This window comes from Macrotis lagotis, chromosome 5, assembly GCF_037893015.1.
Source record: "Macrotis lagotis isolate mMagLag1 chromosome 5, bilby.v1.9.chrom.fasta, whole genome shotgun sequence".
Classification (NCBI taxonomy): Eukaryota; Metazoa; Chordata; class Mammalia; order Peramelemorphia; family Peramelidae; genus Macrotis; species Macrotis lagotis.
The window spans coordinates 99,645,448-99,659,465 of record NC_133662.1 but is presented as its reverse complement, the minus strand read 5'-3'; the positions used below and the strand labels follow the sequence as shown (position 1 = coordinate 99,659,465).

General features: G+C 31.9%; 1 protein-coding gene across 1 annotated transcript in view; it reads right to left on the bottom strand.

The window, feature by feature from the left end:
* Nucleotides 1–14,018, bottom strand: part of GRIK2 (glutamate ionotropic receptor kainate type subunit 2) — an 851,151-nt gene that overhangs the window by 553,162 nt on the left and 283,971 nt on the right. Inside the window, exons 2-3 of the mRNA XM_074187246.1 lie at nt 12,359–12,526; nt 7,012–7,269 (exon numbers count right to left, since the gene is read on the bottom strand). Coding sequence (XP_074043347.1) covers nt 7,012–7,269; nt 12,359–12,526 — 426 coding nt within the window. The remainder of the gene's footprint in view (nt 1–7,011; nt 7,270–12,358; nt 12,527–14,018) is intronic.

The window sequence follows — 14,018 nt, the reverse complement described above, 5'->3', positions numbered from 1 at the left end:
CAAGTCTTCCTTACTCCAGGTCTAGTACTCTATCCATTTACTGCCTTAAAACTGTGCCTTTAAAATATAATTAACCTATATGTACATTATTAAAGATTTCCTACTATATAATTAGCACACCTGAAATAACATCATAGACAATTTCCTAAGTTTTCTTAATTTCCTCAAGAAACTGTATTCAGGCATTACTGCACCAGTGATACTGAAACCTTTTTGGAACACTAATACCCCAAACTATATAATCAACTATCTTCAAATAATTAGGTTTAACACATAATTGCTAATTGTATTTGCACTTGGTATTACAGAACACAGCACTTGAAACATTGTACTTAGAAAGTATAACATATAATCATCCTGGATCCAAATTTCCCCCACCCCCTGAAATAAGATCAAAATTATGTGATTCTACATTTAATAATACTGAGAAATATTGCTTTCCAAAAAGGTATTCTTCAGTGAATATCTTTTGTTAAAAAGCCATAATATTAATAAAAGTACATTATTATTATTACACTCCATTTAAATTTAAGACTCAAAAAAAGAAAATGAATGCTTACTATCATTTAACATTTTATGGTCTGATAACAACTCAAATGGGCAAAACTCATTTATAGAAGTTTAATAAAAAGTCATCTCCAGCTGGATTTTTTGAAAGTAAACACTGCTTTCATTTCTTTTCTGTTTCTCTCCATATCAAGTTATTAAATTTCATAACGTCAGATCAAATGCTTGGTATTTCCTTATTTGTTATTAATTCTATCAATTTAGCTTTCCCTCTAAGAATTATTCTCACTATATGTGGTTCTACCATAATTAAAAAATTTTTAAGAAAGAGAGAAAAAGGGAAAAAATCAATCCATAATATAAAACATAATATTTGTTTTTGGGCAATGCAAAGATAGAATAAATTTCTTCTATGAAGAAAATTTTCCACACAATTAGAGCTATCCAAGAGTGGAATGGACTTCTTGCAGAGTTGATATATTTGTCTTCACTGAATGTCTTTAGACAAAGCTGGTATGACCATTTGTCAGGGATATTGAAGAAGGGATTGTTATTCAGTTATAAACTAGACCAGATGTTATAAAACGGCCTTTCCAACTCTGAGATTCTTTGAATCTATGAAATCTGAGAAAAAGTCTCCCTCAAGTTGTCATCATCATTATGCAACTGTCTTGATTGTCACCATTTCTAAAGTTAATGTAGCAAATTATTTAGATTTATATAATTCAAAAACTAAAATTACAAGTGCAATATAGGACCAATTGAAGAACTTTCCTGGTAACTGAATTTTTATGATAAAATATAAAGCTAACTAGCAATCATTCCCAATTAATTGCCATTATTGTGTCATGCAGTGGAAAAGATTTGGAGTCCAAGGATCTAGATTTGAATTTTGGCTCTCAACTCTACTAGATTGTCACAATGAGTAAATCACTTGAAAAAGTGAGAAGAGAGCTCAGAGGAGCTCTAAAGCAATAAGTTCTAAATCCATATCATGAGATCCTTTCTGATCCCTATCAACATTGAACTATTAACAATGCCCACATCCCTTTCTGAGTTCGTCTCAATTTTCTATTCCACTAAAGAAATGAACATATAAGAGGTTAAAATTGAATATATTAACTCAACTCCTTATCATTTGGCTTTTAAAGCACATTTGCCTCTATTAGTCTTATTCTTTTTGTAGGACTTTTTTCAGTGTAAGTTTGATTATAGACAGTCAAAGCAAAATGATGGTGATAGGGTCATTATCCTAGAGTGATGCTGAATGATATTCTCTGCCTTATCAAAATAATACCATTAGTGGTTTGATCTATCTGTGGATAACTAGCAAGTTTAGATATTTTGTTTGCACTAAACAATCCCTTATTTCATCAGTGTAGTGTATACTCTATGACAACAGAAATTACAACCCTCCAAACTTATAATCATATATATTTTTTCATGGATTTCAAAAATGAAACAAAATAGGTACTGGTATTCAACTTTTTAGAGATGAGCCTTACCACACTAAACCAACCTGAACTTCAAACAACAGACACTATGCTAGGTACCTCTTCAAAACTTTCCTATCATAAATTACACTCTGTTGAAAAAAAATCTTCTAGAAACTAAGGTCAGTTGCATGTTACAATAAATAGGATCTTAGTATAGAGACAAGTATATAACAAAGATCAAAAAGGAAATAAATATACATATTGGGTACAGCAAAAAAAAAGCTTTAATTTTTTTAAGATTTAACTGATCAACACCTCTGAAAATTATTTTATATCATATTATATTCTAATATAAAACATTTTATAAATAAAACATATCAAGCACTGCTGAACATATAAATCATAAAGGGGTGCTTGATCTATAAGCCAAGTTGAAGTGCAGTGATTTATAAGGAAATACAACTCAGTATTGAGACTGTTTACAAGCTAACACATTCCTAATTTATTTTTAGTTCAAACTTAAAATGAGTCCTATGTTACTCAGTGTTTGACAGAAACATGATCTTGTTTCTGAAGCCAATTCTTTTCTTCTTTTTTGGACATCATTCAGAGAGCTAACAGACTTTTACGATGTTTAAAAGCATTCATCCAAGACCACAACAAATGCTAATGATCATAAAAAAGACCATATCCTGTTCATATCATTTTCATGGCTTGTCTAACTCCAACATTATATTATATAATTTCATTATATCTATGTAGTGTGGTATGACTTTTGTTGGCAAGAGAAAAACTTTAAAGAAAGATAATTATCAAGTAGCAAACTGGAAAACTCAACAAAATAAATTAGAATGTAAAATAGGATGAGTGGAATACATAATGAATTGCTTTTGGAAATAGATAGGGAAAATTATAAGTATAATGGTTACCCAAATCATAAAGCCTAGAATTCATTTAATAATAGAGAATTTAGTTTAAGAAAATCAGCTAGGTGGTACATGGATAGGTCTGGGCCTGGAGTTAGGTAGCCATCTTCCAGAGTTAAAATCAGACTTTTGGGGTGGCTAGGTGGCACAATGGATAGAGCACTGGCCTTGGAGTCAGGAGTACCTGAGTCCAAATCCAGCCTCAGACACTTAAAAATTACCTAGCTGTGTGGCCTTAGGCAAGCCACTTAACCCCATTTGCCTTGCAAAAACTGGGGAAAAAAAATCAGACTTTTTGTTTTGCCTCAGTTCCTCATCTGTAATATGAGAAGGAAATGGCAAACCAAATAATCTCTACCTAGAAAACCCCAAATAGTGTCATAAAGAGTCAGACATGACAGAAACAACTGAACACAGCGTCCCATGGTCATGATTGACCCCTCATTGAGTTTTATTGTCTATTTTAATTCAAAGATCAACCACCATTTCATTTACCATTTATTTTGATTAGAAGTGATGAAACAAATTGAAAAGTCATAGATTTAGAAATATAAGGCTACTTTTTTTAGGTCATCTAAACCTCATTTTACAGGTGAGTAAACTGAAACCCAGGTACTCCTTTGCAGATAGCACAAACTCTAATTATAGAGGAGAGAAGAAGAGGGTAGGGCAAGGGAGGATAAGGAAGAGAAGAGTAGAACTGGAAATCTTAGAACAGATGGGGACATTTGGATTCATGTTTTAAAGTGTTTCTGCTTCCTGACCTAGCCTCAAATCCATATGTAAATACGCTGATTATTTATAATTGACCTTAAATTAAAATGGACTGCTTAAATTAAAAGTGGGCAGTTGTGGGTTCAATTAACCAAATACATAGACTATTATTTACAAGAAGGCAATTAATTAATTAATTAATTGCAAACAATGCTGAAAATATGCACAATTTCATTCATCAAATTGCAACCTACTTATAAATAAGACATTAGTAAGCTTATGTCCTCTAAGAGCGGTTTCCAAGGAATGGTTACAACTAGAGATGTTTAAGATATTCCTCAGGGGTGGCTAGGTGGCATAGTGGATAAAGCACTGGCCTTGGAGTCAGGAGTACTTGGGTTCAAATCCAGTCTCAGGCACTTAATAATTACCTAGCTGTGTGGTCTTGGGAAAGGCACTTAACCCCATTTGCCTTGGGGAAAAAAAAGGTATTCCTCTAAATTTATATTAAAAAAGATTTTAAGTGGTTAGGGCTCTTTTTTTCCAAAAATCTATAATAATTTCAAGTCAGAAGAAAAACATATGAATATAGCTTAAATGTTTTGAAAGATTCCGATTTAGACAGGAAACACTTCATATATGTACACACAAGCACAAAATGGTTCTTAATCTTTAGCACAGAATTATCTTAAAAGTGATTCATGAAAAAAATAATCTGAAAGCACAATAGATCTTTACTTTTCCAATGCCATCCACCTAACACTTTCCCTATAGTCACCATAAATGTATTGGTATAATGAATTTGTGAAGGATCTGTGATTTTTCTGAGGGGGGCAGGGAGGACAACTCCTTTTCACCAATGAATTAGTAAGTCCTATATAATATCATGAATCAAATAACTAGTAAATCATAGGTGAGATTTGTACTCCAACTTCTATTAATTATACCTCTATTTCTATGTGACCTAGGGATACATCACTTAACTTCCTTGATCCTCAGTTTCTTAATTTGTGAAATGACAGATTTTGTGTTAAATGATCTCTAAATGTCCCTTCCAGATCGAGATCTATATTATGAAACTTACCCAAGTCTTCCTGACTCCAAGTTCAATATTGCTAAGCCAAGATGCCTATTAGATCATTTTATGAAATGAAAATGCTTTTTCATGTTTGCCAGCAAAGTTCAATACATAATCTATAAGGACATTATCAAAATAATTTAATTAATAGAAAATTCAGAAAGAATTACAATATTGCTTTATATCATTTCCTAAAGACCAATTAACCTGACTATGCTTAAATTTCTCTTTTTCTATAAATAGTATCAGTTATGTCTTACCCATTTTAAGAAATAAGCAAACAACAATAATATGCATACTTCCTTGCTGGATGGAGCCATGTTGTACTTCAACTTTGTATGCCTAGTGCAAGAACAAAGTAGGCACTTAAAATATATTTGCTAAATTAAATTTTACATTAGTTATTCACATATTTATGTAAATGAGATGAAGACAGAATAAGCAAGAATTAAATAAATTAGTATGTGCATGTTAAGGACCATTGCAGAACCTCATCTATTTGTATATGAGCTTTTCATCTGAAAATTGGCAAAGAGAACCTGCCAAAATGCAAAGAAAAACTTAATTCAAAGCATAAAGCAAGTATACAATGAACTAAATATATAATATGAAGAGTATAAGATTTTAATATAGGCTTTGCCACTGACTATGATTTTTCACAAATCATTTAAGATATCTGGACCTCAGTTTACTCTAAAAAATGAAAGAGTTGGATCAACTGGGCTCTGGGGTTCATTTCAGCTCTAAATCTGTGACTTTAAATACACCTTCCAAGAAACAAAAATTTAGTCACTTTAATTTTAAAAACATCCTTTTAAAAAGTAGTTTTAAAAAGACTCTAATTTAACCAGTAATTTTAATTGTTTATTTTTAATTCAATAAATATTTCTTAAATTTTCACATTGATTTAAAACCTTAAATCAAACCACTTTCTCAAGAAGAGAGTCATATTAATTTTTTTTAAAGTCAGACAAATTCAGTATTCCGATGTTAATATATTTAATAGGCACCATACTAGTTAATATTGAAAAGAGAAAGGGAATTTCAGGGACCATTCTATCTGATCTGCCATTTTACCGGTTAGGTTATTTCCATAATTGCAAAATGTGAAATTCTTATTGTCACTGATGGACGTTTATTTTTTAAAAATCTAGAACTATGCCATGATATTGATAACCAGATGAGTATTTTAAAACATGTCAAATCCATTCCTCCATTTATTTTTATTCAATATTCTATCAGATGTTTCAATACTTTGAATAATTAAGATTGTATTTTTAATTACTAACTACCTTGTATCTCAGAAAAACCTCCCAAGTAAAATATAAAATAATAGATTGAATATTTCAATAAAAAGACAGTCTAAATTACTCAGCATATATCCAGAGAAAATTCAATGAAGTCTTCCAGTTTACAATACACAGCAAAATGTCATTTGCTAAATTATCTCTTATTGAACCATAAAATGATGTTACTAAGAAGTGAGTATTTTACATAGACATTTATACAAAATACATTATTCTTTTTCCTTTGAAATTTTTGCATATGAATAGTTTTTCCAGATGTTAAGGGTATACCAGAGTAAGAATGTGGCTAAACGTCTTGGTCCACTGAAAGTCAGACATGTGCTTGCTTTCCCTTTGGAAACGTTCCCCATAAATGCATACACTTCTGAGATAAATATAGACCAAACTTTTCAAAATACACACTATAAAATTGTTGGAAGTCATCTCCAATGTGAACCTGAACAGGAATCTCCACTATGACATAGCCAAGTGGTCATCCAGTCTTCACTTGAAGACCTCTTCCTAAGGCCTCATATTCCATTTTAGCAACCCTAGGTGTTAAGATTTTTTCCCTTAAGTCAAATCTAAATTCACTTCTCTTCAATTTCCATTCATTGATCCTAGTTTTGCCCTCCATCTCATTTAACATACTAAGCATCTATCATTCCTTCAAACAATCCTTATATGGCATGTTCCTAAGCTCCTTCAAACATGGTATTCAAGGATCCTCTTATTTATCAATATCCTACTTGAAATGTGAAACTGGAAAGTGGAAAAAAAGAATGTCTATTACTAGAACATTGATGCTGTTGCTTTATATATGCAAAATATTGCTTTCAAAGTCCCTTATAAGCATAAAACCAATTGTATAACTCTGTGATTTGTATTATAATTAAATAACTATGATGTTTTCTTGTTCTTCTACCAAGTTCTTTGCTTATTGGAAGGGTTTCTGGCACACCAAGAGACCAATGTCACAAATTACAAACAAACAAAAAAAACTTTACATTTAAAAAATCCATAAATAAAAAAAAACATCTCCACATAAAGCTACTTAAACTTACCAGTGCTGTCATCATATACAACTGTGACTGTTTTCCACTTGAAAAATTGCACCAGATCCAAAATGGCACGACTGAGTGAGGAGAAGTCAGGGTATAGGCTGACATAAAAGGAATCCTTGTTGTCTGACACTTGATGCTTCCAGCGAGTCTGTATGTGGGGAACCCCCAGGGCATTGCAGATAGATTGCACAGCATTGGCTGAAGAACTGTGCGACGGTCCAAAGATGGCTGCTACCCCGAGAGACAGTTGATCACAGGCTGAAGAGAAGATAGAAGTCTGTCAATGATGAGAGGAGAGAAACCAATGTGCCAGCAGATACATTATTAATTCCATGACCCAAAAGGCAAAATCCTGCGGCATTCTACTCATACTAATTTTTAAATATCATTTGAATTGAACTAATTTCATTTCTAGTTTTTTTCCATTATTAATATTTGCCTCAACATGGGAATTTAATACATCCAGTTACCTGCTGGCTGCTAAATCCTCTATAGGTCACTTTAAAAAAAAGACAAGGGAGGAAAAAAGAGGGAGCTCAATAATGTCCAAATTCAGTAATACTCAGTGAGAGTTTTACACTTTAATCAAATATTTATTTATAATAATCTAGTCTATATATATATATATATATGTATATATATATATTTATGTTGTATTTTGGAAATGTATAGATAATGCAGTATATTATGTTATGAATATGTATATACAATAAATATATATTATATTAATTTATTTCTGGAAATAGCCCTGAATTTGAAATTATGTATTTATTTTAGACAATAAATTCAAAAGGGGAAAGTCAAAAAGTCATTGTTAAAAATCTACCCTATCCTTCAGAAACAAAATCATCAACAGATATACAGTCTTAACCAAAGGGCACAGAGCAAAGATTGAATATTAGAACTATCACAAATGATTTTAAAAATACGTGGATTGTCAATCCAGATAATTTAGATACTGGAGTGAGTAATTTTATAGCACTAGTAATCTTTAGCAAGAAAGCTCAATTGCTCTAGATTTGATGAAGACAATATTCACACATATTGTTGAGGATTTGAGTTGTTTGAAATGTTAAATTCAAATATTTAACTAAGAATAATATGAACCCATGGAAAGATGAGTGTAAGGAGACAGAGAAAGACTGAGGGATGGAAAGAAAACAACTCTCCAATTAAAAGAAAATTAGAGGGGTGGCTAGGTGGTACAGTGGATAGAGCACTGGCCCTAGAGTCAGGAGTACCTGAGTTCAAATCTAGCCTAAGGCATTTAATAATTGCCTAGGTGTGAGGCCTTGGGCAAGCCACTTAACCCCATTTGCCTTGTGAAAAAAATCTAAAAACACACCAAAAAAATTAGAGTTGTATGAACTACTCAGGGAGTCTATATATTTTTAGTTTCCAGGTTTACTAAGTAACTTGCATAAAAAGATTTCAGATAACTTGAATTCACTCACTCACTCACTGAAAATTCAGGAAGAATAAGAATTGCCTTTTTTTTAATCTAGGTTAGTCAGTACCTAGCACAGTACTAAGAACAGAATAAGCAGTTAATAAATGCTTATCAATTGACTGGTATAAATAAAAACCTCAGATTGAATATCAGCCTTTCACTTAATTATATTGAAAATAGTGTCAAAATGGGAACCAAGAAAGACTGAAAATATTACAGACCAGCTTGATAACAAAAATGTCCCCAAGAAATTAGTATAAGAATATTTCAGTGAAGTTGAATTTTTAATTATCCAGAGAATCATTTAATGAGTGAAATGATTCATATTTCCCGTTAGGAATAATATATATGGTAAAAAGATGAAATTAAAAATCTTGGAGCTACTTATTTGTCTTTAAAATATACTGTAATTGTATTAATGAAAAAAGATATTAAGAGTAGTATTTGGATTATTTAATAAACTTCATATTCTTCCATGGAATTCAGATACAATGCTACACTCTGGGGCAGCTAGGTTGCACACTAGATAAAGCACCAGTGGGGCGGCTAGGTGGCATAGTGGATAAAGCACTGGCCCTGGAGTCAGGAGTACCTGGGTTCAAATCCACTCTCAGACACTTAATAATTACCTAGCTGTGTGGCCTTGGGAAAGCCACTTAACCCCATTTGCCTTGCAAAAAAAAAAAAAAAAACTAAAAAAAAAGCACCAGCCCTGGAGTCAGGAGGACCTGAGTTCAAATCAAGGCTCAAACACTTAATAATTACCTGGTTGTGTGACCTTGGGCAAGTCACTTAACTGTCACTGCCTTGCAAACCCTCCCCCCCAACAAAACAATACTACACTTGACTCTTATATTTTACTTCTTTATGTTAATCTCTAATATCCACACATATCTAATCAGCAGAAACAATACAGATGAGGTCCATAGTATGGGGGTTAATTCATAATATCTTCCCTCTTAAAATCAGAATTGAACTTTTATTTGTGATCAGATTAAATTCATGCAAAATCAAGAAGGAAAATTTATTGTTAATGAATTTTGAATGCTTGAAAAAGGTTTTAAATGACAGCTAATGTTTTGAAAATCTGATGTTTTCATCACCTGGTGCTCAATTTTTCTTAAATATTTTCAAGATAGCACCTTTTCCCTTTGATAATATTTGAGTCTGCCTTGAAATATATTTTAAAAGACACATTAATATTTCATCTGTACCCACACTCAGTATTCTCTAGGATTAATTGTCTAAGCATGCATTACATTTACATCTCCCTGATGGAAATAATCATGAACTATGTCATGAACTATGAACTAGTCAAATTCTGCAGTCTGCCTGCATAAGCTTGATATTGCAGCCACGAGGACAAATATAACCATTTCAATGTAACTTTTAATCTCTGGTTACAGCCCTCCAAACCTTCCATCATATAAAAATGGTCTTGAGATGTATAAAATTATTGTACAGTCATAAAGAGATGAACTCTGAGAGCAGACAAAATATAGACTTTGATAAACACTAGTTGACTGCAAACAAAAAAGGAATATTTTCACCTTGAGAAACATGGACCCTTTGCACAGCTCTCATTAATACTAACAAACTAGACTGAAAAAGATCATCTGGACCAATAAATACCATATAAACAGCAATGCATGCTTTCATTTAAGTGAGTTACTGAAGCATCTTTGATTCTATTCTATCACTAACTTAAATAGTATCTTAAAAATTGACTCTTCAAAAAGGCAAAGTCCATATTAGAACTAAACAATATTACAATCTTTAGAACTAAACAATATTACAATATTCTGTTTCCGCCAGAAAAAAAGTAGAAGGAAAAGTCTACTTAGTTAATTAAATAGCAATGTTGAAGGTATTCAAAAAAAGCATTTTTGCAGCAAAGTGGATAGAATTCTAGGCCTACGTCAGGAAGAACTGGGTTCTAATTTTTCCTTTGATAATTAGCTGTGTGACCACAAATAAAACACAACCTCTTTAAGCCAGGTTTATCATCTCTAAACTGAGGATAACAATATTGTAATAGTCATCTACCCACAAACCTCATATTGACCTATATTTAGATTAGAATGACAAAAGGAATGCAAAACATTTTGGAAACTTCAAAGACCTATTAAAAAATCACATTTGTGTAATTAAATAAGTTAAAAATGTGAATTTCCTAATCTCTTATGTTTCGATGTATAGATTAAATAAGGTTGGGATTTGAAGAGACTAAACCTGTGATTTCGCTGGTATAGGGAATTCTCAGGTGAGGAAACTACCTCTGTTAAAATAAACTAATACCTTCTATGCAATCTGAAAAACTTAAATAGTTACTTCTCAGTGTAATGATTTGAAGGGGTCACAAAGAATACATGTCACATTTCTTATGTTTTTTTTTCTTTTTTTGCAAAACAAAGCCTTAAAATGTGAAATTCAAATATAATGATACTTTTTTTTCAATACTTTGGGTATTTTTTATTTTATTGGTGTGAATATTCACTTCCTTCCACCAATATAGATCTCAATCTTTCTTTAGCTGTTTAAATGTTCTTTGAAATTTGCTATTGTTCCCAAAAAATACCCTGCAGCCAATCTCAAGATGCCTTCCTTGGACATTACATATGATCCATCACTGGGTTTACACTCAAAACCTGACCAACAGAATAGGACTTGAAGATCTTAACTAGATTTGATGAAAACAAAATTCACACATATTGTTGGGGATTTGAGTTGTTTGAAATGTTAAACTGAATTCAAATATTTAACTAAGAATAATATGAACCCATGGAAAGATGAGTGTAAGGAGACAGAGAAAGACTGAGGAGATGGAAAGAAGACAACTTTCCAATTAAAAGAAAATTAGAGGGGTGGCTAGGTGGTGCAGTGGATAGAGCACTGACCGACATACTCTTTAGGGACCCAAAGTTACCATATCCCAAAATAGCTTTGGAGAATGGAACATTATAATAATAGCTAATAGTTTATTCAGTATTTTATGTTTAACAAAAAACTTTTTTCATAACACATGTGAATAATACAGACATAAAATGTTATAAAGATCCATAAAATGAGTCTTATTCCTTGCAGTTTCTTAACTTTGATTGTATCATATTAATTAATTCATTAAGTCCATTTCTATTAACAGAAAGAAAAATCAATTTTTTTAATTAGACAAGAAAGATACATCCTTGAAGTTTCATTTTGTTTTAAAAATTCCTCTCAAAGTTTCAAAGTTATCATGAAATTTTTAGCTTTCTCAATTTAACAGAATCACTTGGAACAAGAGATGTTTGATGAGAGAACAGATAAATTAAGATCATAGTACCAATATAATTGGTTTTGGAAAAAAAAAAACCTTTAAAGCACAGACTTGAGGATATAATGGCTCATATTTATAAAGTGCTTGACAGTTTACAAAAGAATTCACAAGCCTTTGGAAAGGTTAGCAAATATACATAGTCTTCAGAGGATTGGAGGGGAAAAGGAGCAAAAATAAAGACAGAAACATTTCAATACACATTATTAGTCAAATAGGAGATACAGTATACATTTAGTTACAAAACAGTCAACATATATTTCAATCAATTATTTTGAGAAAGAGTTCTTTGTGTTCAGGCTTAGCTCCACTTTAGTTTTTGTTGTTTTATTTGTTTTTTAAAATAATTCATAAGAAATATTCTTTTAAGCCTTAAATGACATTGGCTTCAAAAGTTTATCAATGCACATCACTAAAGCCATTGAATTAGAATGCTGCTACTCTGTGTCACGCAAAGAGATCTTTAATAATTATTAAAATAGTCTATATTCCTAAGAAGTTACTCAAAGATTAGAGTTAAGATAACTATTAAGCATAACTATATAGACTTTAGCTCTAGAAAAGCCAAAAGTATGAAAAGTTACCTTTCTTGGAAGCTTCAAAACTATCATAGAGGTTTATCTTTTGAGTGTCGTAGGTGAGGGTGGTATTGGGCAGTAAAGTTCTATTTCTGTTGATTGTGTTCACAGCAAATCTGAAGGCTAATTCTTCAGCTCCCATTGGGCCAGATTCCACATATTCAAAAATACCACCTGATAACAAGAAAAGAATGAGTAATCAACTTTTATAAGGGAAATACACATTTTAATGCCTATTAAATATTTTATTATGCTACAGAATTTTAGTATATTACCTGAAAACTTGACATTTATTATTATAGTCTAAAATGATAAATATATATTGCCAAAATTACCTAAATGTTATAGACCCTCAAAAATATTATTTTTTAAGATTTTTTTTATTGCAATGAGCTATTGCAATGATATGGAGGGGGGGGGAAGGTGAGGAGGAATGAGGGAACCTTCACTTTCCTCAGAGGTGGTTCGGAGAGGAAACAACATCAATGGGGTATAAACATCTAAAGTAAAAAGGAGAGAAGGGGGACAGGGAGAAAGGCGGGGATGTGAATGATGGAGGAGAGAGTGGATCCAGGGGGAGAGTGATCAGATATAACACGTTTTCTTTTATACTTCTTCAAAGGGGCTGGATTGGGTGGTTTGTCCGGGACCATGGGGCCAGGTGGTAGCTGGGCCTTGGGGTAGTATGTGGGCTTGGGGCCTCTTGGCCCCAGGGCTGGTGATCAGTACACTGCGCCACTCAGCTACCCTACAGCACATTTTAGAAGAGGGACAGAGTGAAAGGAGAGAGAAAATATAGTATATGGTAGTGAGGAGGTATGGATGGAGGGAGTTGTGATCAGCAACAGCAATGGTGGAAAAATATGGAAGTAGCTTTTGTGATGGACTTATAAAGAATGTGATCCATCGATGGAGCTGGTGGTGTTGGAACACAGACTGAAGCATATTGTTTTTCTCTTTCCTTTACTTTATTTCTCACAAGGGTCTATATTCTTTGGGGGGGAGGGGATATTATGTTTACTCTTAAACAAGAATATTTTAGTAATTATAAAAAAACATCATTTTTACAAAAATAAAAATAAATAAAATTTAAATATATATATTATTTTTGTTAGACTTAATAATTACTGTTGAAATGATTTGATTATGACATAATTACAAAACACTTTAAAGTTTTTTTAAACCATTTTACACATAGCTCAAGTAATAAATTTTGCTGAGAAATTAAAGATTGACATGGAGATTGATTTAAATTATACTAATGATAAAACAGGGAAAATAACAATTCCCTATTTGTATGAAACTATAATGAAACTTACAATACATTATATCCAATAATTTAGAATTGACAGTTATTTGGCCATAGCGAACATGATTCTTAGGGAATAAAAAGCTTAAAAAAATTCACTTCCAAGTAAATTTCAGTGTTCCTTTTGCAACAAAAATGAAAATGATATTAATTTCAAAGCAAAAAATCTTGACTTTATGCCAGTCTTCAATAATTTGAAGAAAATTTTTTAATACTAAAAAGTTTGTGTGTTACACATGACTGTGTAAAGTAGATCTAAAAATTATCTTTATTAACTGACTTTACATTCCTTGATAATACTCATTTATATATTGGTGGCATATTTTTTTACAAAAGCCCGTTCCTTTAAGGTCTTTC